The 25,711-nt window shown below is 41.7% G+C and overlaps 1 protein-coding gene across 1 annotated transcript in view; it reads left to right on the top strand.

The window, feature by feature from the left end:
* Positions 1–4,147: 4,147 nt before the first annotated feature.
* Positions 4,148–25,711, top strand: part of ST6GALNAC1 (ST6 N-acetylgalactosaminide alpha-2,6-sialyltransferase 1) — a 31,923-nt gene continuing 10,359 nt past the window's right edge. The window contains exons 1-6 of the mRNA XM_034408564.3: positions 4,148–4,619; positions 13,675–14,458; positions 16,938–17,106; positions 19,380–19,551; positions 23,045–23,183; positions 23,406–23,509. Of these exons, the coding sequence (XP_034264455.2) occupies positions 4,507–4,619; positions 13,675–14,458; positions 16,938–17,106; positions 19,380–19,551; positions 23,045–23,183; positions 23,406–23,509 (1,481 nt within the window). The 5' untranslated portion in view covers positions 4,148–4,506. The remainder of the gene's footprint in view (positions 4,620–13,674; positions 14,459–16,937; positions 17,107–19,379; positions 19,552–23,044; positions 23,184–23,405; positions 23,510–25,711) is intronic.

Below are 25,711 nucleotides of genomic sequence, written 5' to 3'. Positions count from 1 at the left end.
ACAAAAGTATTAAAGTATTTCAAAACAAGCACGGTATGTAATTCCATGTTACTCTTTAGATTATTGTGAAATGGAACACAAAGATGTGCATAAAAACAATGGATAATATGTTCTTTCTGGAATAGCCATGGACATGAGCAGCTGTTTATTTCTTCTCCATCCTTTAAATGGATGAAAAATAAACATTCCCATAGCATCTCACTTATTTTACTCTCAGCCTGGAGGCAAAGTTCTGAATGTAGACCTAGGAGATGCTGTTGCATGGAACACCAATCCATAATGCTTGCAGGTATCAACAACACCCTTCTGGATGAGTAGCCCAGACATGGGATCTTCCCGATATCTATGAAATCTGTCTTGTCATGTTTTGATCATCAGCCAAGCTTATTAAAGGCTGTTTACTGCCCACCATGCTCAGCAAGAACATTTCACAACAAGACAAACACAGTTCAAGAGCTTTAGCTAGGGAGAACATCTCCACACATTAGGATGCCGCTCAGCTGCTTTTGTCAGAGACATAATTTATTTTTCAGACTCATAAAAAGAAATACTTCTGAAGAGCAAAAGAATTTTAGGAATGAAGCCAGTTATGCAAAAAGAAAGTGAGGAACAAATTGCCGCAGAGAAAACAATTTCCTACTATGAAAACTACAGTATCTTCATTTCTGGCAATTGGGGCAAAATGACTCGATAATAACCTTGGCCCTGCTCTGCTCCCCTGTAAAGATTTTTATGTATGCATCCTGCTAAAACGCTTTAGAACGTCTATTGTCCAAACTGAAAGAAAATAAGGTACAAAATGTAATTTTGAAAAGAGCCAAATAAATTATTTGCAAAAAGGGAAATGATCCCTTCTTCAACCAGCCTCCAGCTTCTGTGCTATTCTTAATAGATCGTTCAATTGCCCTGCTTTAATCCAAAAATTCTCTAGTGATAAATATATTCCCACCGACCTCTTATGATTCTAAAATACAGTAACAAAAAACAGAATAGTTACTATATGCAGTGTAGGAAGAAGTAAAATCAAAAAGATCAACTAACTATGATCAGTTAAATAAAGTTTTAATCTGGGGTGGAAAACAGTAGGAAATTAGTTCCAACCAGTGGTGGGTTGTCCCCAGTTGGGACCTGTTCGCAAGAACCGGTAGTAAAACCGACGGGAGGCCCCACCCACCACCCCGGATGTCATCATTGGCGATCTGTGTGTGCGCAAAAGCAAGGCGAGTGAGCGAAGCAAGCGTGCGCATGCAATCCCATTGCGAACCGGTAGTAAAGATAAGTAGAACCCATCCCTGGTCCCAACTGCACTTCAATGGAGATGGATTTCTTCCATAGAGAATGTTCTCTCTCTCTTCTTAACTCATAATCTTTCTGTCCTAATGACATACCAAATACTGAACTCTTGAGCCATATTTTGGCCTAAGTAGTCATATAACCCTAGCCCATATGGTCAATATATGGTTCAATGTGGTTTGCAAATCCAGAAAACATTTACTATTCAGCAACAACTTTACTACAACTATTTGCATCTTTGTTAGATCTCACCTTTTCTCCAGGAATTTAGGATGGCTTATTTAGAACACCCTCCTCAATTTTCCCCAGATTAACAACTCTGTGGGGTAGGTGGGGCTGTGAAAGAGGGCCTATTCCAAAATCAGCCAATGAGCTTCCATGGCTGAAGGAACAGGAGAACCCGGGTCTCTTTACTCCTAGCCCCAATACCTTAATCAGTGCATTGCCTCTGAGTAACCATGCCAGGCAAGTACAACTTGGACGTCCAAAGAAAAATCGAGGAGAGCATACCCAGGAAGTTTTGTGGCTTGAGGAAACTGTTGTAAAAGTTGCACTTATTTTAAATCAGTTGTTCTGGGCTGCCATGATATATTAATAATCTGTAAAGCCAAACATTTTTAACTACACTAACATGAATAATATTTATTTTTATTTATTTATTTATTTTATTATTCATATTTCTATGCCTCCCACTCTCTGAGGACTCTGGGCGTCTTACACCAAAGACAGTATACTAAATAGCATATTGCCCCCAACAATCTGGGTCCTCGTTTTACCCACCTCGGAAGGATGGAAGGCTGAGTCAACCTTGAGCCGGTGAGATTTGATCTGCTGATCTGCTGAACTAGCAGTCAGCTGAAGTAGCTGCAGTACTGCACTCTAACCACTGCGCCACCTCGGCTAATATAATTTAGCAATCAACATGAATCTCATATTTTTCATACATTCTCCTTCAGTACCATTTTTGTATAAATATAGGAATTACAGACACCATCTACTGTAGATATTGGCAGCTTTGGGAATTTTTATGTGGCTAACATCTTTCCCTTAATATTTGTATTCCCCACCCCCAATGGATTTATTTTTCTTGCATTGCAATCCTATTAGATCTTTGCTCCATTACAGGAGGAAAAAATAGTAGACTCCTCCAGATCTTGGAAGATACTGTGTCTTACTGAATTTAAGCTTGAATGTGGTTAGAGGTGGGAAAAGTACAAATTTGTGCAAATGGCCAGGGACTTGGCTTTGCTTTGTCATTATACTTTTCATCAGTGTTCTTAAGCTGCACTAGCTTTTCTCATCTTGAAGTCTGCATTATATATATTTTTAATAATGTAATAGTTTTGTTTTATCATTTTATATGATGAGACTAAATGATGTTTTTAATTAAAATCTGTTCCTTATCATGGTTGTGTATGGTAGCTTTCCTAGTGTACATTAATAAATATGAAACTTCTGGATGATGAACTCAAAACTATTACCTTCAATGGAAATAAATCTCAGAACACACTGAACACACCTGCCATATTTATATGAACCCAGCCCATTTATGCATTTATTACTCAGTGTACAATATGAACCTAGGAAGATGGGTCCTACTCCCAAAAAAAGGTGCATGGCATCATAGCATGTACAATAAAAATCCTAGGCATATTTGGTAAAATTTGAAGCTGTACTCTTCCTCCTCTTCTTTCTCTTTCACATACTCACTCGGAGTGAATGAAAATGAAATTAAATGGTGAAAAAAGTAAGGTTCTACATTTAGGGAAGAAAAACAAAATGCATGGGTACAGTATAGGTGGTATCTTGCTCAATAGTGGTAACTGTGAGAGGGATCTTGGAGTCCTAGTGGATAATCATTTAGATATGAGCCAGCAGTGTGCTGCAGCTGCCAAAAAAGCCAACACAGTTCTAGGCTGGATAAACAGAGGGATAGAATCAAGATCACGTGAAGTGTTAATACCACTTTATAATGCCTTGGTAAGGCCACACTTGGAATACTGCATCCAGTTTTGTTCGCCACGATGTAAAAAAGATGTGGAGACTCTAAAAAGACTGCAGAGAAGAGCAACAAAGATGATTAGGGGACTGGAGGCTAAAACATATAAAGAATGGTTGCTGGAATTGGGTATGTCTAGTCTGATGAACAGAAAGACTAGGGGTGACATGATAGCAGTGTTCCAATATCTCGGAGGCTGCCACAAAGAAGAGGGAGTCAAGCTATTTTCCAAAGCACCTGAGGGCAGGACAAGAAGCAATGGGTGGAAACAAATTAAGGAGAGAAGCAATTTAGAACTAAGGAGAAATTTCCTGACAGTTAGAACAATTAATCAGTGGAACAACTTGCCTCCAGAAGTTGTAAATCCTCCAACACTGGAATTTTTCAGGAGATTGGATAACCATTTGTCTGAAGTGGTGTAGGGTTTCCTGCCTTAGCAGGGGGTTGGACTATAAGACCGCCTAGGTCCCTTCCAACTCTGTTATTCTAATTCTAAAGGAGTCAGTATTTGGGGCAAATCAGCAGGACGGCTAAATATTGCATCCAAACTTTGCAAGAAACAATAGGCAAAAATTACTCTTCTTTCTTCTGTGTCAACTAAGAAATTGTCTGTTGTCTCCATAACATTCTAGGCAATGGAAGGGGGAACATGTCATCAAGAAGAGGATTGTCTGCACACTCATGTCTTGTAGTTTTCAGCATAATTGAGGGTTTCAGTAGCTTCCAGGCTTATGGCAGTTTCCTTGGTGTGCTCCTTAACCGAATTATCTAACAATCAGAAAGGAGTAATTGCTTATAATAGAAAAGAGAGGATTTGGGCAGGTGCATCTTATTTAAGCAGATTTGGAAAAAAAATGCACCTCTTGCAACTTTGTAAAGGAGCCCTGTTCCTTTCACAACTCATTCATCTTAATTACACACATTTGTGAATTCAGAAAATATTTGCACCTACTTGTTTAACTTGTGGGAGTCTTTCCATTTGGGCAGTCTGCCTCCAAGAACAGTAATTCTAATAGGAGGAAGTAGTCTTCTCTATCTTTCTGGCAAAGGAATGAAGTGTAGAAATTCTGTATGAAGCTCCTGCCCTGCCCTACCCTCCCTCTCTCCTTCCCTAGGCAGGTGATAGCAGGGGAATAACGCTGTGGGATTAGCCAATCTGCACTACATCTGGGGCCAGGACAGGTAGAGATATCCTGAACATTTAGGATTACACCATGAGACTAAGGCGGAAGTTTCCTACATCATCCCAACTCTTCCTCCTAGGCTTTTTGTTCCTCATTCTGTCATTTGCTGCTTACATTGGCTTTGTTGAAAAATATCCATACAGGTAAGAAGAAATTTAACTTCTCAAATGAAAATTATATACTGCATGCTCTAACATGATCAGCTGGTCTTTGATTGGGTACTGAGATGCACTATATGTTGTACTTATCTATATCTTCTCTTTTGTGGATATGGCAATATGTTCTCCAGGCAAGTATTTGTGACTTGTCACAATAGATAGTTATAAAATATAATAGATAGTTATAAAATATCTTCCATTATTTATCCATTATTCCTATAGCTTTGGGATGGGGTCAGGTTTTGTTTTGTTTTTTGCAAGATACGTCTTTTGCATTATCAGGATAGGTCCCAGCAATGTGACTAATTTTGCTCCCAAGGTTAAAAACCAACTTTTGCAATCCTTCCTTCCTTCCTTCCTTCCTTCCTTCCTTCCTTCCTTCCTTCCTTCCTTCCTTCCTTCCTTCCTTCCTTCCTTTCTCTTTCTTTCTTTCTTTCTTTCTTTCTTTCTTTCTTTCTTTCTTTCTTTCTTTCTTTCTTTCCTTTCTTTCTTGGTTCGATTTATATGCCGCCCTTCTCTGGAGAGCGGCTTACAATGTGTTAAGCAATAGCCTTCATAGTTTTGTATATACCTGCTTAGTAGGGCTTTCGGCCCCCCCTAAGTGGTGTTCTTTTTTTATACAAAGTCAGTTTATTGCCTCCACAATCCAGGTCCTCATTTTACCTACCTCGAAAGGATGGAAGGCTGAGTCAACCTTGAGCCTGGTGAGATTTGAACTTGCAGTAATTGCAGGCAGCTGGTGTTACTTAACAGCACTTTAGTCTGCTGCACCACCAAGGCTCTTTCCCCAAATTTGTGCATAATTATAGATAAAACATCAATAAAAATAATGCTGCTCCCAGAGGAGCAGCATTATTATCAACCTCATCCTTGTCTCTTTCAGCCCATGAAAGTCCCTGAAAATCATGCTGTTTTGCTCATAGACTGAGCATGGGCATCTTCCAATCAGTAATATCACTGTGATCATTTTTAAGGGGATTTGGAGAGATTCAGTTCTTGCTTTGCTCTTCTATGTCCAGCCTGAAATTTCTTTTATTGGAACAGAAATAAAAGCAAAGTGATTATGATTCTAGAGAAAGCAGAAATCTAAAAATTTATTAAAATATGTACGTGTCTATGGGTATACACATACCTACCAATTTGTATATGAATGATTAAGTCTAGAAACATATCAGTGTCTGTCCTTTGTGTGTGTTTGCATGTTTAATTGAAAAGTTTCCATCCATTTATAACATATTCCTTAAACAATAGTGACAGGGTAGAATTTATGTAGTTTACCAGATTGCCGAGGTAAATAACTGGTGTAAGTTTTGTTTCAAAAAAGAATGGATAATGGAGTGCAACAAGTATAATTTTCTAAAAATATGTTCTGCAGCGATGAAATGAAAGATCATTTAATTTTCCTAGACTGTTGGTAGTGAACTCTTGTTACATCCCAATATTTTTTTAAAAATAGTATTGGCTCACAAAACAAAAGATGCAGTTTCCTAACTATAAAAGGATAGCACTTTCAGGTGTGCCTATTTTCACTCAAAAATTAGTAAGGAACATGAGTTTAACTCTTCTAAGTAATGACCTGGGTTTTGGTTGTTAGATAAAAAGCAGGAAAATCTTTTAATGTTCCTATTAAGTCAAGAATTATGAACCTGGGAGCAATTCTAGTCCTGCTTTAGCCATGAAAGCTGTCTGACTCTAGTCATTCTCTCTCTAGTAACCCCTCTCAGAGGGTGGTTGTTGTGGGGAAAATAGGAGGAGGAAGTAATGTTGGATATGTTCACTGCCTGGAGTTATTTGTAGGACTAGGAATAATAAGAATAAGAATAGGAATAGAATTTTTTGGCAAGTGTGATTGGACACATAAAGAATTTGTCTCTGGTGCATAGTTCTCAGTGTACATATAAGCAACAAAATCATAAATCGTAAGATACAACAACAAAGTGATAATCATAAGATATCAATAGGAGTAGGTAATAGAAAAGATGAGAAGGATAATAGTAATGCAGCTCTACTATATGGTTAGATATTCTTAAGCATAAGACAGTGCTGTGGGAATTAGGTATTTAGCAGAGTGTCTTTTTTGTCTAGTTGTTTTGTACAGGAGCCCTGTAGTGGCATCCTGAAGGGAGAAGTTGAAATAGTTCATGTCCAGGATGTTAAAGATTAAATAATTGTTTATTGGCCAAGTGTGATTGGTAAAAGAAAAGATACGTTCATCAACAATCATAAGGTACAACAGTTAATGATAGTCATAGGGTACAAATAAGCAATCAAATCATACTAGGAAACAATATAAATCGTAAGAATACAAGCAACAAAGTTCAGTGATACAATCATAAGTGGGAGGAGATGGGTGATAGGAACGATGAGAAGATTAATAGTAATGCAGACTTAGTGAATAGTTTGACAGTGTTAAGGGAATTATTTGTTTAGCAGGATGATGGTGTTCGGGAAAAAACTGTTGTTCTGTCTAGTTCAATGGTAGGTTTCAAAAATTTTTACTATCGGTTCTGTGGGTGTGACTTGATGGGCGTGGCAGGGGAAGGAGCCTCTAAAATCTCCATTTCCATCCCACTCCAGGGGAAGGTTACTGCAAAATCCCCATTTCCTCCCGATCAGCTGGGACTTGGGAGGCAGAGAATAGATGAGGGTGGGACCAGTCAGAATTTTTACTACCAGTTCTCCGAACTACTCAAAATTTCCATTACCGGTTCTCCAGAACTGGTCAGAACCTGCTTAAACCCATCTCCGGTTTTGTTGTTCTGCAGTGCTCTATAGTTCTGGTGTGTTCTGGTGTGCAGTGCTCTATAGTGTCATTTTGAGGGTAGGAGTTGAAACAATTTATGTCCAGGATGCAAGGGGTCTGTAAATATTTTCAGAGCCCTCTTTTTGACTTGTGCAGGATACAGGTCCTCAATGGAAGGCGGGTTGGTAGTAATTGTTTTTTCTGCAGTTCTGTCTTGTTGGGTTGCAGAACCAAACCAGACAGTTATAGAGATGCAGATGACAGACTCAATAATTCCTCTGTAGAACTGTATCAGCAACTCCTTGGGCAGTTTCAGCTTCCTGAGTTGGTGAAGAAAGAACATTCTTTGTTGTGCTTTTTTGATGACCTTTTTGATGTTAGGTTTCCATTTTAGATCTTAAGATATGATAGAACCTAGAAATGTGAGGGGTAAAAGTGTAATATAGTTATAGAGATAGCGATATGGATATTGCAACACTCAGTGATGCCAGAAAATACAGGACTTAAAGCATACAGAAAACCTTTTCCTCCTCCTCTTGGTTCTTCTTCCATTGGTGTAAGAAGACAACAACAAATTTTTTAGCCTCCACAGGAGGAAGAAGTGTTATTCATGCCTGTTATTTCTTGCAAAGTTGGACTGCAATATTTGCTACTTTACCTGACTGGCACAGAGAATAAATTGTATATTCCTTGAATTTATTTGTGTTACTTATATGATGCTTCAATATTTACTAAATGTTCTAAACGTGTTTAACAATTGAAGGCATGCCTATGTAACTGTGTGACTAGAAGCCCTTATATAACCTGTATCCTGTTTTTAAAAGTTGGCATCTTTTTAAGTTTGAAGTTGGTTAATAATATGTCTAAGATTCTCTATTCATTTAGAAAGACTTTATATGTGATCTAAATGTGTGCTCTTAAGCATAAGAAGGGTAGAATAATATTCAGAGAGTGAAGAAATAATACTTCTTTATAAATCAAAGTCTTATGACTACAGCTTGATTATTATTTACAGCAGTGTTTCTCAACTTTGTCAACTTTAATACATGTGGATTTCAGCTCCCAGAATTCCCCACTCAGCATGCTGGCTGGGGAATTCTGGAAGTTGAAGTCTACATGTTTTAAATTTGGCAAGGTTGGGAAACACTGTTCTAGAGTTTAGCCTCTAGAGAATTTGCCACAAAATACAAAGGAAATGCTCTTGGATTAAAGTAGCATTTCCACCATTACTGCACTATCTTGGCATGAAAATAGTACTCTCTGTAATATTAATCTTGGGATGGACCATGTCCAAGAAGAACTGAAAACAAAAGAAAGCAATAACATTGCTTTCAGAATACTTTTCTTTTAGAAAACAATGGGATGGCATTTCTGAACTCAGAAGCAAATTGCCAAGAAAAGTAAAACTGAAGCTGTGGTCCCAGCAGTCAGTTTCCATCCATTGCTTGCAGATGTAGGAGGAAAACATCACATGAAAATTTCCTCTGTTTTGCATATTTGGGTTCTATAAGCCTACTTGTAAATTCACTACTCTGTGAAAGCTAAAGCTACCACGAATGGATTTTTCTGTCCCATAGCATTAGATTCTTGTATTATCAAGGCAGTTTTTCTGCAGCAAAGCAATGGAGGTAAAAAAAATCATGGTAGGCCGGCGTAGGATTGTGAGTCAGAGAGAGGCCAACAATTCTCACAGAGATCATTTTTTAAAAGGCTGGCACCTCAGCAGTGTATTTCCATTGCACTTCCATGAATGATAAATGGGTATATCATCATAATCCTGTTTTTCAAAACTATGGCAAGTTGATGCATATAAAGACTGTTGTAGACTGGATTTTCTTTGATTTCATATCAATATGTCAATCATTGCAGACTATTTTCCACCAAGATCTGGTTTTGTTCCTTTGCCTACCTAATAAATATTTTCATATGTAATTTATGAGCTGAAATGGCAACCCTAGTCATAATTATAAAAGAAGGAAAAACTGCTTTTATAAATCATAACCATCCACTAGACAGTATCTGTACACTGGGGATTTTTTTTCCTTTTGTTAATTTACTGCATTATATCTAAATATATTTATATAAACATATCTGGAGAGGTGAACTGATTATGTTTTCTTACCATCTGAGATACTAATGGATACATATCCTCGTGGATATATGCCCACCAGGCTTCCGTGCATTTCATCAGCCGAGAGCTCAGGGCAGGGGCGGAGGGGTAGTGGTCATTCTAAGAGAAGGTCTTGATCCAAGGGAGACCACTGTACCTCAGATAGCCGGATGTGAGTCTCTTTTTGTGAAGTGGGGTCATGGGGTGCAGATGGGTTTATTGATCACGTACCTGGCTCCCTGCCCAAACTCCTCAATGTCATAGCCGAGGTGGCGGCTGATACTCCCAGACTTGTGGTCATGGAGGATTTCAACCTGCCATCTATTGGTGAAACGTCTGAGGTAGCTCGGGAGTTCATGGCTTCCATGGCGGCCATGGACCTGACCCAAGTAATTCATGGCCCTACTCACATAGGTGGACACACTCTGGACTTAGTTTTTATCTCTGGTCAGTGGTTGAGTGGCCTTGATACAGGGGATATAGACATTGAACCCTTGTCATGGTCTGACCACTCGTTCCTTTGACTTGACTTTCTGACCGCTGCACCCCATCGCAGGGAGGCAGAGCCGACCAGGTGGTTCCGCCCTAGGCGCCTGATGGATCCTGATAGGTTCCAGATGGAGCTTGGGCCACTTCCTGAGATCTGGCTCACGGCTCAGCTGAAGACCTGGTGGCTGCCTGGGACAGTGCGGCCGCCGGGGCTTTGGACCGTGTCGTGCCTTTGCGGCCTCTGACCTGGCACCGAACTCACTTAGCTCCTTGGTTCTCCGAGGAGCTGAGGGAGATGAAGCGCCGGAAAAGACGCCTAGAGAGTGGTTGGAGGGCCAGCCGATCCGAATCTGACTTGACACTGGTAAGGTCTCACATTAAGACCTACCTAGTGGCGATAAAAACGGCAAAATCTAGCTATTTTGCCACTCTTATCGCGTCATCAGATAACTGCCCAGCCGCCCTGTTTAGGGTGACCCGCTCCCTTCTCCATCTGGGAGCGCGGGATGACCCCTTGCAGGGCCGAGCTGAGGATTTTGTACAGTATCTGTATGATAAAATAACTCAGATTCGGGAAGACTTGGCCGCTGACTGGGTTAGTTCAGACGAGATGACTGAGGCAGACCTTGAGAGTGTTATCTGGGAGGAGTTCGATCCTGTGGTTCCCGAGGACGTGGACAGGATCTTGGGACAGCTGAATGCGACCACATGTTTATTGGACCCGTGTCCCTCCTGGTTGGTGCTGGCTTCCCGTGAGGTTACACGAGGCTGGCTCCAGGGGATTATTAACGCTTCTTTGAGTGAGGGTGTCCTGCCGGCCGCTTTGAAAGAGGCGATTGTGAGGCCCCTCCTCAAGAGGCCTTCCCTGGATCCGGCTGTTTTGGCTAACTATCGTCCAGTTTCCAACCTTCATTTTATTGCGAAGGTTGTTGAGAGTGTGGTGGTGTGACAGCTTCCCCGGTACCTGGATAAAGCTGTCTATTTAGATCCGCTCCAGTCCGGCTTCAGACCTAGGTACAGCACGGAAACAGCATTGGTCGCATTGGTGGATGATCTCTGGAGGGCTCGGGGTAGGGGTTATTCCTCTATCCTGGTCCTGTTAGATCTCTCAGCGGCTTTTGATACCATCGACCATGGTATCATGTTGCGCCGGCTGGAGAGACTGGGAGTGGGGGGGCACCGTCTTGCGGTGGTTCTCCTCCTATCTCTCCGACTGGTCGCAATCTGTGTTGACAGGGGGGCAGCGGTCGACCCCGAGGCGCCTTGTTTGTGGGGTGCCACAAGGGTCGGTCCTCTCGCCCCTCCTGTTCAACATTTATGTGAAGCCGCTGGGCGAGATCATCCATGGTTTTGGGGGGGAGTTCCATCAGTATGCTGATGATACTCAGCTGTACATCTCCACCCCAGGCCACCCCAACAATGCCTTGGAAGTGATGTCCCAGTGCCTGGAGACTGTGCAGGTCTGGATGGGGAGAAACAGGCTTCGACTCAACCCTTCCAAGACCAAGTGGCTGTGGCTGCCGATGTCCCAGTATAGCCAGCTGGTGCCATCGCTGGTTATTGGGGGCGAATCATTGGCAACAACAGATCACACAAGCCATTTAATGGGCTCCACCTGGGTTCCCCACGCCCATTGGCAGAACCAGGTCTTCAGCACCTTCCGGAAGATTATTGGATTGCAAAGCATTTCCAATGAACAGAAAGTGTAGTCCGATTTTCTTCATTGTTATCCTTATTCATCTGGTTTGTAAATGCTTTCAACAAATTACTACTTCTGACTAAGTGTGAATTGTGTATTCCATAACTGGGCTTTGGGCTGATAGCCATGAACTGGCCCTAGTTTCTTCTGCTGTGGTGAGAGAAATGGGAACATGTCCAGCAGTAGATGTGCGGTATAAAGTCAATCTGGCAGATACACACAAAAATATTCCTCCCCGGTGCACTCCAGCTTAAATAAGTCCTATGCCATATCTTAAGAGAGACAATTAGGTCTGATTATAATCAAGTCTAGAGGGCAAGATTAATAAGGTAATCCAAATTCTTATAGTTGAAGAAACGGTCAGAATAAGAATGAAGAAAAACTTTTGTATGTTGTGGTCCACCAGCAGTCCGTGGAGCTAGCAGCAGAGTCAGACAGTGAGGAGGCTGGGGAGGACCATGGCCCAGTCCTGGGGAAGGTCCGGACAAGGGCTCTGTGTCAGAGGCAAAGATGGGACCAGGGCCATTTGGGAGTGATGTGCGGACTCTGGAGCCTCCAGAGTCGGACAGCAGAGAGGCAGAGAACAGGAGGAGCCTGTTCCTAGAGCTGCCAGAGGGCAAGAGCAGCTAAAGCAGAAAGGACGACTTGGGAATAAGGTGAGGAGATGATTGGCCCCTCCCATAAGGCTTAAAAGAGCAGCAAAGGCTCTTGGGCTCTTTGTAGGAAAGCAATGTTGCTAAATCTGTTTTCCAGTCAGCGTCTCTTGTTTCTGAACTTTGTGGGGCTTTGCCAAGAAAGGCCTTTGGCAGGGTGCCAAAGAAGATAAAGTTTTGTGATAAGCCCAAAGGACTTTTTCTGAAGGACTTGCTTTAGAATTAATTTGGACTAAGCTGGGAATGAAGTAATTCTCAGCTGTTATAATAAAATAGCTTTGTTTGAGACTAATTGTGTCCTGTAATGACTAAGTGAGCCTAGGTCACAACATTGTAGTCCTCTTCTTGTCTCATCTTTATTATCATATATATGTCTCTGTGTGTGTCTTTCCAGCCTTCCTAAGTCAGTAGGATGAGGCCCCAGATTGTTGGGGGTAAAATGCTGACATTGTAAACTGTCATAGACTGCTGTAAAGCACTGTGGAGCAGCATAAAAGTGCTATCACTATTAGTGACTATTACTTATATAGCTGCCATGTACCAAGGCTGAGGTATGTTGGAATGATCAGGAGGAAGAGCAGCATCCTACAGAGTGGTCTGATAGATGAAATCCGAGTTTGAAGAAAGGGTGGAAAAGACATTTCAGAAGGGATCCTCCTTAGTTTTCAGGAGAGGAAAAGTAAGGGAGGGGAGAGGTACTTTCAGACTTACAAGATTCTATTAATGGAACCTTACAATAAATGTTGAGTAAGTAGTCATTGTTGGTGTTTTTTGTCTGGATTGCCTCAAAGGGCTGACAGTTGGGTATTTATTTCCTTATTGTGGGGTCATGTTTAGTCTTGTCCAACATGTTGAGATAGGTACAAGTACTCAAAATACGAACATAGCCAGGAAAGAAGTAGGTGAAGTCAGAACAAAAGATGGAAGAACAATTAATATTTAATCAATAAATACCAAGATATTCTGCCTCTGAAGGAGATACCCAAGTGCTTCCAAGTGACCTAAAAAGAGAATGTAAAATTTATCAGCCAAGATAGTTTGCTTTATATGCTATATATCACCCATCAGTATTTTTTCTTAAAGAATTTTTCTTGAATTAACTAGATAATAATAAAATATACCTTTAGCAATTTGTAATCAGGTGCAGCATTTAAAAAGATAAAAAGGGATGGTTTAAAAGGCAAACATTTCGGAATAGGAAGTCTGCAATCCAGGTGGGTTCAGGATATTTACTTAGGTTTTTGATTTTTTATCATATGTAGGCACCTGAATTCTAAATGTCATACATATGGACTACTTTAAATAAACACATTTTGAATACAATTATCTTTTTAACTGCATTTCAGCCATTTGTTTAGTTTTCAATATGTCAAAATAGTGCCTCTGTTTGACATCCAAAACAATGTTCAAGAAGTTGTAGCTACCAATCCAAAGATGTTAGAGCTTCCAGATACAAGAGTGGGACCAGGCAGTTCCTCACTGGAGAAAGATCCTGTGAAGAGACCGGCAAACTATAATGCCCATGGAAGGCATGCGGAGTTCCAAGATGCATTAGCATCACTTCAAAAGCAAACCAGGAGTAGGCTTGTCATAGTGGAAACCGGTCAAAAATCAGCCGTGAAGAAAGAAACTCCTTCGTTAAACAAAACTCAAGCCAAAGAGACTAAGGCGATACCAGCAGCAAACCAAAACCATGCCAAAACTTTGGTTGAAATACGATCATTTACTAAAGATGGGAAAAATAATTCACCAGCCTCCAACAAAAAGGAAGAAACAAATAAAGGCATGGCACCAGGAAATGAAGAAAATGAGAAAGCAAAGGCTAAACAGGTGACACCAGTACCCCCAAGAAAGCAGACTACAGGAAAAGCAGCCAGACAACAACAGTTTCTTGGTGAAAATGCCACACTGCCCTCTAGAGCAAATCAAACTCACCTGAGAAAGCAATCCAACAAAACAAACCTAATTAAAGAACACTCTGCCAAGGCATCAATATCTGATGTTCAACAAGTCACACATCCGGCTCCTTTAGCAACAACCCCTAAAAGATTAAAAGCAGCTGACTTTAAATCTGAGCCCCGTTGGGAGTTTGATGACATTTACGTCTTGGATAATTCAACGCCACCGTCGGTAAGTACCATAGCGCGATCTTACCATAAATTTCCTAAAAATGCCTGTGCTTGCTGCAACACACACACATATTAATAATTATATTCTGCGATATAATCAAACAAGGGGTGTCCTTATTGCGATGTATAATGCTTCCTGTTCTCTTTACTTAATGGCACTTAATTTTTCTTGGAAACCATATATTATGAAGGCCCATCCTGGGCTGCAATATCTGCTTAATTTCACTTCTAGCAGAACTCAGTGAGAGTAAATATTATCCTTGCCTGCATGGTTCTTCCAACTTTCAGACAGTTTTGGAATTGAACTCTCCAACCACATCATCCTAATTTACTTATTTTTATTTACTTATCAAATTTAGGCACTGCCCCTCTAGCTATCTAAGTGACTATAGATAGGATTACACAGGACCTTATGGAATGAGAGAAGAGCAATATTTCTTAAAGATACATCGCAACAATCTCTATAGAAGATGATTTTGAAGACTAGTTTGTGTTGTGATTGTGCTGTTGTACCATGTTGGGGAGAAGTAGAAATTCAGTGATTTTTCATCTACAGACATGAATATTAAGTATTCTTCTAATCTAGCATCTACATTAGACTTCCTTACACACATTTAGGGATTCACACTATTAATGTTCTCAAATATTTCACTGACTCTTGTTGATGCCTAACCAAGAATGTTTCCAGACAGATGGTTTCTAGTACAGATAGTCCTCGACTTACGACCTCAATTAAGCTCAAAATTTCTATTGTTAAGCAAAATATTTGTTAAATGAGTTTTGCTCCATTTTATGGCCTTTCTTGCCACAAATGTTAAGTGAATAACTGAAGCTATTAATTAGTAACACAGTTGTTAAGTGAATCTTGTTTTCCCATTGACTTTGCTTGCCAGAAGTTCGCAAAACGGGAATCACATGACTCTGGGACACTGCAACTATCATAAATATGAATCAGTTGCCAATAGTCTGAATTTTGATCATGTGACCATGGGGATGCTGCAAAACAGCATCCTGTGAAAAACAGTCATAAATCACCTTTTTCAGTACTATTTTATTTATTATTTATTTATTAATCAAATTTCTATACCGCCCTACTCCCGAAGGACTCAGGGCGGTGAACAGCCAAGATAAAATACAGACAATACAAATATTAAAAATCCCTTAAAATTATTAAATATTTCGGCCGAAACACAGATTAAAACACCCAATTTATAAAATCACGAATTAAAAAATTTAAAATTTAAGAATTTAAAAGAGGGGAGTTAGGCCAGGCCAGCTTGCTGAAATAGAAAAGTTTTGAGAGCACGGCGAAACGTGCGCAGGTCCGGGATCTTCCGTATCTCTGGGGGGAGCTCGTTCCAGATGGTAGGTGCCCCCACAGAGAAGGCTCTCCCCCTGGGGGCCGCCAGTCGACACTGTTTGGCCGACGGCACCCTGAGGAGCCCCTCTCTATGGGAGCGTACTGGTCGGTGAGAGGCTATTGGTAGCAGAAGGCGGTCTCGTAGATACGCCAGTCCGATGCCATGGAGCGCTCTAAAGGTGGTAACCAAAACCTTGAAGCGCACCCGGAAGACCACCGGGAGCCAGTGCAGCTCGCGCAGGAGGGGGGTCACATGGGAGCGCCACGTCGCTCCCATAACCACCCGCGCGGCCGCATTTCAAATTTTAACTTTGAATGGTCACTAAATGAACTGTTGTAAGAACAGGACTACCTCAGAGGTGGGTTTCAGCAGGTTCTGACCAGTTCTGGAGAACCGATAGCGGAAATTTTGAGTAGTTCGGAGAACCAGTAGTAAAAATTCTGACTGCCACCCCCATCTATTCTCTGCCTCCCAAATCCCAGCTGATTGGGAGGAAATGGGGATTTTGCAGTAACCTTCCCCTGGATTGGGGACGGAATGGAGATTTTGCAGTAACCTTCCCCTGGATTGGGGACGGAATGGAGATTTTACAGTATCCTTCCCCTGCCATGCCCACCAAGCCACACCACACCCACCAAGCCACACCCACAGAACCAGTAGTAAAAAATTTTGAAATCCACCACTGGACTACCTATATTACTAATCTCAAGGAATTTTGCTACTTTTAACAGATAAATTTTTGGTACGAGAAGAGTAGGAAAATATTACAACTGGAGAGCAGTACCTGGACCCCACATAAAATTCTTTGAAGAAAACTTAGTATATGGAGGTATTCTACAGCCATCACCAAAAAGAAAAAGAAAAGGAACACTCCATAGCGGAGAAAAATAAGCAAGAGTACATTTACTTTTTATAAAAAAAAATCACAGCTTTAGGATTATTTATTAGAATACCTGACAGTGTGCAGATCATATTTACTTTGAAATCTCATTCGTATCAATTATTGTCAGAACTCTGTAAAATAGTCAACAAGGATGGAAAGCTGCTGTGATTAGGCAATAGTGTTTTTTTCAAACAGTTGTCTTGTAACTTTTCTTCCCTTCCTTCTCCACTTCTTAGACCTGCCCAGATTCTCTGAAGAACAAGGCTGCTAAATCTGATTGGTTACATGATATTTTCCTACCCAACATCACAGTCTTCATGGACAGGAGTCACTTCAGTGACAGTGAATGGAAGCGTATGGACCATTTTCCTCCACCATTTGGCTTTATGGAGCTAAACTTCTCATGTGAGCATCTCTATTATTGGGTGCATAGTATGGGTTAAAAGCAAGACTACTTCTTCTGGTATAAGGTATTAGAAGTCATATACATTAGAAGTCAGTAATCAATCCACCCAAAACCTGTTCCATGTTTCCCCATCTTGTGATAATGGAAAAGTCCATATTCTCAGCGTGATCCTAAGAAAAGAAGAAACAAAAGTCACTAGATTATTGACATGTGATTCAGGGGTGGGTTCTACTTACCTTTACTACCGGTTCACATCACGCCCACACGCTCTTCTGCGCATGGGCAGAAGCTTCTGCGCATGCGCAGATCATCTATGATGACGTCCGGGTCAGTGGGCGGAGCCTCCCACCGGTTTTACTACCGGTTCTTGTGAACCGGTCCGAACCGAGGACAACCCACCACTGATGTGATTGCATTAATATCTACTACAAAATGTATTGGCAGTAATAGGGTTGGCTTATTATGCACCATAGGATGATACCAACAATTATAGAGGGCGATGCCAACAATTATAGCCTTATTCTATGTCTTAAATTGTCTTATCTCCCAGTGGTGTTCTGCTTCAAAACCTGAGTGCAATATTACTGATCCTCAGAGTACAATGCCATTAAACACACAAGTGGAAAAGGATCCTTCATACAGAAAAATAGTGGGGAAAGACAATGAGAGCAGATAGTAGTCTCTCCTCTGATGACTAAAGCAAGGCATAGGGTCATATGATTATAGCACAGAACCAAGCTATTTGTGGGGGCCCTTATCTCCAATTATTTCTGCCCATCCCACCTGATCTGACATTGCAGGCATGCTCCAGATCTCTTCTGTGAAACAGAGGAATGGGGTCCCAAAAGTATGCCTTCTCTGTCATGGTCCCTACTTTATGGAAACACCCCATCTCTTGGTCTTCCATAAGGCCTTTAAGATCTGGCTATTTCTCCCAACCTTAAGTGAATGTGATTCATATAATTTCAATGTTGGGAGATTTTTTTTTCAGTTAAACCCCAATGAATTGTGCTGTATTGATGGATATTACCTGTACCATTATTTTATTTATTATCATTATTGTTGCTGCTTTAAATTGTTGTTAGTTGCCCAGACTCATATGCTGAGAAAGATGGACATAAATAAAATTCTGCTGAAAGATTTGCCCTGGCTACAATTTATCTACTAGGTATAATTTAATTTTTAAAACACTTAAATGTCTTAGGACACAATTATCTGCAGGAGCACCTCTCCTGCTATGAACCTATCAGGTTACTTAGATTAGCTGGAAAAAAACTCATCTGAAGATGGTTCTGCTGCTAGAAAGTAAACTTTTGGGACTATGGAAAAGGATGTTCTCCTACATGGTTACCAGGCTAAGAAACATGTTCCATAGGAATCATGTTAATGAAGGTGTTTGGCTTTCATTCAGAGTAGAGCAATACCTCCGTGCAATAGAATAGGCATGCAAGGGACCAAATTCCATTACAATGTAATGATATAATTATATGCACATTATAATATTAGGCAAATGATTCACTTTTTGCTATTGCATCTGTGGGCAAATACTACAGAATGCAGGCGGAGGGATTGCTAGAAGGGGATGCATGCTAGGATGTTCAAGTCTCCTGGAATCTTGTACACCATAGCCAAGCTCCTTGGGAGAAAAAGCAGTGGGAGTGATTTACGATCTTCTCTGCCAGCTTCCCCATTGACTTTTCTTATGGGAAGCTAGCAGGGAAGGTTACAAATGACAATCATATGACCATGGAACACTGCAACCATCTTACGTGTGAGCTGGTTGACAGGTGCTTAGATCACAATCCCATGACCGGATGGGTTTGGTCAGAATTTCAAGGATCAGTCATAAGTACCCTTCAGGCAGCACCACTGTAATTTTGAATGGCTGCTGAAAAATCATAAACTGAAGACTGCCTGTATAATAATAGAACAATAGAACAATAGAATAGAAGAATAGAGGAAAAATAGTTTATTTCTCCTTCCTATATATACTCCAGTGATTTTAGGAAAACATTTTAGCTTTTTATTTCCTAGTCAGGGTTATGAGATGGCACCGACAATTCCAGATTCAATTTGTATCAGGGAAGATCACAAGCTCTATGCACAACTGAGCTTTCAATGCCAAGACAAGATGGTCAATGTAATATATTCTAATTTAGTTTTCCGGCTACGCCTGAATTGTTTGTTGTGTCCTTCCCAGTTTGGACCTGTCTGATTTTATGTAACCTGCTAGCCTCTTCCAATGAATAATTGTGTCTCTTTTTTTTTCCAGTGGTAAAAGAAGTGATATCCATGCTTCCCTCTAAACCCTACCATCACATTCTCTTTGCGCACAACAACAGTCAGACCTCCAAGTGCATCACTTGTGCAGTAGTAGGAAATGGAGGGATACTGAATAATTCCAGAATGGGCAAGGAAATTGACTCTCATGATTATGTGTTCCGGTAAGAGGAACTGTAGTTCTGCAGAAGGCCTGAAGTTGTATGCAGCTTTACCTATTAAGATGCCACCTGCACAGTCACAATTCTTCTGCTGTCATCCCTGAAGCATAGCTACCTCCTCCCCTCCACCTTAGCTGCTGCATCATCTATGTTACAGCACGAACTCTTTAGCCAGGTAGCCAGTCACTTTTCAGAAGACTGCTGGAGGCAGAAATAAAAAGTAGCCCCCGAAGTGTACTGGAGTAGCCAAATGTATTGGCCCTCTTTGTATTCTGTGCTACAGCAAGGTTTGCAGGTGCTGGCTATTTCCAGCCCACTTTTCTTACCTCTACGTGGAGGAACAGAACTGGAAAATGGCTCTTCAGCTGCCACTCCATGGGGAGAAGTAAGCTTCTCTGGGAATAGGAGAACTGGCACCAAATATACTTACTTGCCTCCTCCTCTTGCTCCTTTTCTTGTCACCTATTGATTACTAAAAGAGATGGGGGAGGTTTTTTTTTTAATTAAGAGAAATGAGAGAGATGGGGTTTTTTTTAAACACAGAGTGGAAGTTCTGATTTCCCCAGTGCCAGAAAGCAGATGGAGCTAAAAATCAAAGACCAGAGAAAGGTCTGTAGCAGCTTCAGTTGGCCAGTGGACCCTACTTCTAATCTTACCTTAGTCTGATGCTCAGTCTGTCAGTCCAGATCCATAGCTACTGCTGGAGGAAGCTGGAAAATATAACCTTGAAGCAATTGCAGAAGAGACAGGCAGTAGTTACCTTTACAGCAGGGGCAAAATCTAATTTTTTTTGCTACCGGTTCTGTGGGCGTGGCTTAATTAGTGGATGGGGCTTGGTGGTAAGGTGACTGGGAGGGCGTGGCTTGTTGGTCAGGTGGGCGTGGCCACGTCTTTGCCCTTTTTTAACCTACAAAACACAACACAACACAACTGGCTCACCCACAATATAAAAGCAGCTGTGCTAGACCCAAAATGGCCCCTGCAACAAGTAGGAACCTCATACAGCCAAGAAAAGCCCAAAAAAACAACTTTCACATTTTACACACACACAACACAACACAACACAACACAACTGGCTCACCCACAATGTAAAAGCAGCTGTGCTAGACCCAAAATGGCCCCTGCAACAAGCAGGAACCTCACACAGCCACAAAAAGCCCAAAAAAACCAACTTTCACACTTTACACACACAAAATTCCACAAACAGCTTTGTGAGATTTTGTGTGTTTGTGTAGTTAAAGTGACACACTACAGAAACACACTAAATCTCAGAAAGCTGCACAAATATTATTTTATTTTATTTTTATATAAAAGCAGCTAAATTTAAAACTTCATAAACTTTAAATGGCTAGATCTAAAAAAAGAACAACTAAAAAACCCCCCAATTACTGTAACTATTTTTTTAAAGCTCCCAAAGGGGAAAAAGCCTTACCCAATAGCACAGGGGTCTCCAACCTTGGCAATTTTAAGACTTGTAGACTTCAACTCCCAGAATTCCTCAGCCAGCTTTGCTTTGCTGGCTGAGGAATTCTGGGAGTTGAAGTCCACAACTCTCTGCCTGCTTCATTGCAGGCAGGGAGATTCAGTTGCTTGCTGATGCAATGGATTGCAGGCATTACAGCAAGGCGTTGCGACCAGCAGCTAAGGTAAGCAAGCTGAGGGGGGAGGAGAGGGATTTTTGCTACGATTAGCAGGCAACAGCTGAGATTGTCAGAGCTGGGATCGTCAGAGCCATTTAAAAGAAAAAAAAGGCTCTGATGATCACGCGGTTCAGCTGGGCATGGGGGGCAGGGGCAGGGATTTTTGCTACCGGTTCTCCGAACTGGCTGCCGCCATCGCTACCTACTCGCCCGAGCCGGTCCAAACTCGGAGCATTTCACCCCTGCTTTACAGGTGGGACAGAATAGATAGCAGCAGGGGTGGACTGCTGGGGGTTCGCTGGGGTTTGGGAGAACCTCTACCTAAGATTCTGTGCAGTTTGGAGAACCATAAATCCCACTCCTGGCTGGCCCCTCCCACCCCTCTCCTCCCCTCCCAGGGGTCCCCACGTGGCCCATTTTAGATGCAGGTAAGTGCAGGGTGTACATGGAGGGTCGAGAAGGGTGAAAAACAGGCCTACCGGAAGTTCGGGACCTGTCTCTGGCCTCCACAGGGCCTCCAGAGCCTGGGGAGGCCATTTTCATCCTCCCAAAGGCTCAAGGAAAGCCTCTGGAGCCTGGGGAGGGCAATCCCCCCCCGCCCTGGTACAGGAGGCCCACTAGGCTGCGCCCACCATGGCCACACCCGCCCAGCAATTGGGCAGAGAACCCCTAGCTAAAATTTTTGAAGCCCACCCCTGGATAGAGGATAATATTATGTGTTCACATTCTTTACAACCAGTGAGCTATCTTCATGCCATGGCAAGCAGAATGTCAGAATGATTCTTTAGTTTACCCAAACAGGAGCCAAGAATAGCCAGCTTTAGCTCCATTCTGCCAGTACCAATATAATTTTTTGAAAAACAAAGTGACTATTACTCTGATTGTCATATTTGATAGGCTGAGGTTTATTTCATATCTATGCCTGTGGGCAAGGACCTTGGGAAACTGAGCTGATTACCATATTTTTTGGACTATAAGACGCACCGGAGTATAAGACGCACCTTAATTTTGGGGGAGGAAAATAAGAAAAAAGCTGATTGGGGGTGGATCAGCCTACCGGAATACCCCCAATCAGCTGTTCCTGGAGGTGAACTTTAGCAACAGGTTCGTTGGTTGTGAGTTCTGCGCCTTGCTTTTTTTTCAGCCTCTCAAACGGAGGTTTTAGAGGCTTTTTTCAGCCTCTTGAAACCTCTGTTTGGGCTACATTCGGTGTATAAGACTCATCCAAATTTTCACCCTCTTTTAGGGGGGGAAAAGGTGTGTCTTATACTCTGAAAAATATGGTAACTATCAGCTCAGTTCTTCTTCTATATGAGGGCAGTGTTGCAAGTTTCCTTCTAGAGCAGCAAGGAAGATGTGTTCCCATTGATAGAAACTTTCATCTTGTTCCACCTCCTGGTCCCTATAAGTTCTTCCTGCTTCCTAAGATTTTCTGGCACATCTTCCCAGACAACTTCTCCACAGTGACTGGCTGGGTTTGATTTTTTTTTTTCCTTCTTCACATGAAAGAACAGCTGTCTAGCTCCTTTTTTGTACTTTGCCATTGGCCAGCTGGAGGCACCGGAGGATGACTTATTGGAAGTCAGTAATCAGCGCTGTGGAAATTAGACAGCAGGAAAAACTGTTGCTACTGATTGGACACACAAAAAAGCCCACAGTGGTGCTCTGTGAAAGCTTAAAGCTAAGACATTCCCTAAATCCAGCTGGAATTATGAAAGCAATTCTCACTCATCAACCGATGGGTATGCATGTATGGAATGTATCTTAATATTCCTGGAATCTTGCAAATTATGCATATGTATCTGAAGTAGCTCCACTTAGCTAACTTGGTGACTTTATATGATCTCTTTTACCAGAGTGAGCGGAGCTGTGATCAAGGGTTATGAAAAAGATGTGGGAACAAGAACTTCTTTCTATGGATTCACAGCCTTCTCCTTAATGGCTTCAGTTATGATTCTGGGGAATCGTGGATTCAAGAAGATCCCTGCAGGAAAAGTAAGACAGATATCCTTATATTTCTCCTCCTCCTAGTGTGAACAGTAGTTGTGAGAACAACTTAGATTAGAAAACTTTAAACCTTCTTCAAAGTTTCACAAGCCAACTCAGGTTTATCCCTTTCTCACCCAAGTCTAGCAGAAAGTGCCCCGCCCTATTTTTTATGCTGTGGCACTCCATCTGCTGCGCCCCCTCCCAGTGTATTTGTGGCATGTTTCCTAGGAGATCAAGTATCTGCACTTCCTGGAAGGGACAAGAGATTATGAATGGCTGAAAGCTCTTCTGCTGAACACCAATGTCAGGAAGGGATTTTTGGACTATTATGGGTGAGTAGTGCTGTGCTTTCTGGATAAGGACTCCCACAATGGATGGCAAGAGGGGTCAGTTGACAAGACATGCAGTGAGCAAGGTCATCATGCAAATGTTGTGATTTGCATAATCTCAAAAGTTCAGGTGTTGGGATGCAAGTACATAATGGTATTGGAGATGTCTGATGACATTGCCGTGTCATTGTGTGGTTTGCTATGGACGTTGCTGAGGAGGAAAACGCAGAAATGAATATGTATGAATAGAATATGGGCATAAAAATGCCTATTTGAAATGCATAAAAATAATGTAGCATAATATACATCTTCAATTGAAAGCAGGTCCAGATGCAGAGGTTTATCTGTACTGTACTACAGGGAAGGGGCCGGAGAGAATGCCGTTAAATATCTTGACAGCTCAGCGTCATTCCCTGGGGATGGGCAGCCGAAGCGGTGACCGATAGGGGAGGAAGCAACAGGAGCTAAACCTCCATCAATTAACAGGTCTGAAGTAAAAACGACAGAGCTAATTATAGATGGGAGGTGGGTGGAGGGGCCTATCATGCGCGCAATGGCCAAATTGATCAATGATGCATAAAGGCGAATATCTCTTCAATGGTGGTTTTTATACTCTGACGATGTTAGCAGAAGCTAACAAAAGCTAAGTAGATAATATATTTTAAGTTCTGGAGATCGCAATGTCTGTCTCTTATAGCTACACCTGAAACTCGTATTTTTAGGATAGTTCGCAATATATCTCTATCTCTATCATCTCTATATCTATCTATATCTATATTGCTCTATCTCTCTATCTCTATCTATCATCTATCTATCTATCTATCTATCTATCTATCTATCTATCTATCATCTATCTATCTATCTATCTATCTATCTATCTATCTATCATCTATCTATCATCTATCATCTATCATCTATCTATCATATTATCCAGGTTAAGTTCAGATCATCCCCAAAGTATATCTGGATCAGGACAAAGTAGTCCTTTCAGTCTTTATTATCTTGCAATTTTTCTGCCTTGGCAGTGTGGAGAGATTTTCTTGACCTTAGATTGCTGACTCCTTGCAAACATTTTGAAGATCTTTCTCCAGTGTGTAAAACGTTAATGAATAAGGATGGCTGCATTTTCATAATTTATTAACATTTTGGCACACTGTGCCCACATCTCATTTGGCATAACAGAAAAATAACATTCTGAAGTAAGAACTCTGAAAACATTCCCCCACCCTCAGTATTTTAATGAATAATCAGGAGATGAACCAGACAAAATTTAGATTAATTTTGTGTGAGTTCTGCTTTCAAGAATCTCTGGTGGCCCATCAGTTTCCTGTTAATGAAAATAAATGGCAAAGAGCAGTGGTGAAATCCTCCGCAGGTTGCCACCGGTTTGCTGTCCGCGCATGCGTGCTGCATGCTAAATGCACGCTGTGTGCGTGCATGTGCAGTGCATGCCAAACACATGCTGCACGTGTCCGCATGCAGTGTGCACCAAACGCATGCAGTGCACGCATGCACAATGCATGCGAAACGCACACTGGATGCAAGTGCATGCACAGCGCACACCAAATGTGCACTTTGCGCAGAAAAAGGAGCCTTTTGAAGGTAAGTAGAACAGCGAGGGGGGGACCAGCTGTGCCGCGTGATTTAGATTTGCTAGAAATTCCTGCTTTCTAGCGAATATAAATCGTGCGGCACAGATGATCACCGGAAATACCAATTCAGACAAATTGGTAGCTTTTATTACTACTGGTTCACCCGAACCAGTGCAAACCGGTAGCATTTCACCCCGGCAAAGAGATAAAAAATTTTTTTGAGTATAACAATTTCTATTGACTTTTTCGTAGGGCTTATGCCTTCAGCCTTGTTGTGATGTGCTTTCTCCTGTTCTTACAATGGGAGTGAAGCAGTGGTGGGTTGCTCCCGGTTCGCAAGAACCGGTAGTAAAGATTTGTAGTAGTTCGGAGAACCGGTAATAACATTGGCTGGCCAGCCCCCAAACCGATCCCCTGCCCGGTCACCGCTCACTTACCCCGCCCACCTCATCAGAGGCTTTTTTTTTACTTTTAAAAGCATTTTTTCTACAACCTCTTCAGCCGAAGAGATTGTAGGGGGAAAAATGCCTTTAAAAGCCTCTGGCGATCCCAGCTGAGTTGCCTGATCATCAGAGGCTTCTAAAAGCATTTTTTTCTGCAACCTCCTAAGGTT

This window comes from Pantherophis guttatus, chromosome 2, assembly GCF_059756535.1.
Source record: "Pantherophis guttatus breed Tessera chromosome 2, ASM5975653v1, whole genome shotgun sequence".
Taxonomy (NCBI): Eukaryota; Metazoa; Chordata; class Lepidosauria; order Squamata; family Colubridae; genus Pantherophis; species Pantherophis guttatus.
This window is presented reverse-complemented; position numbering and strand designations above follow the sequence as displayed.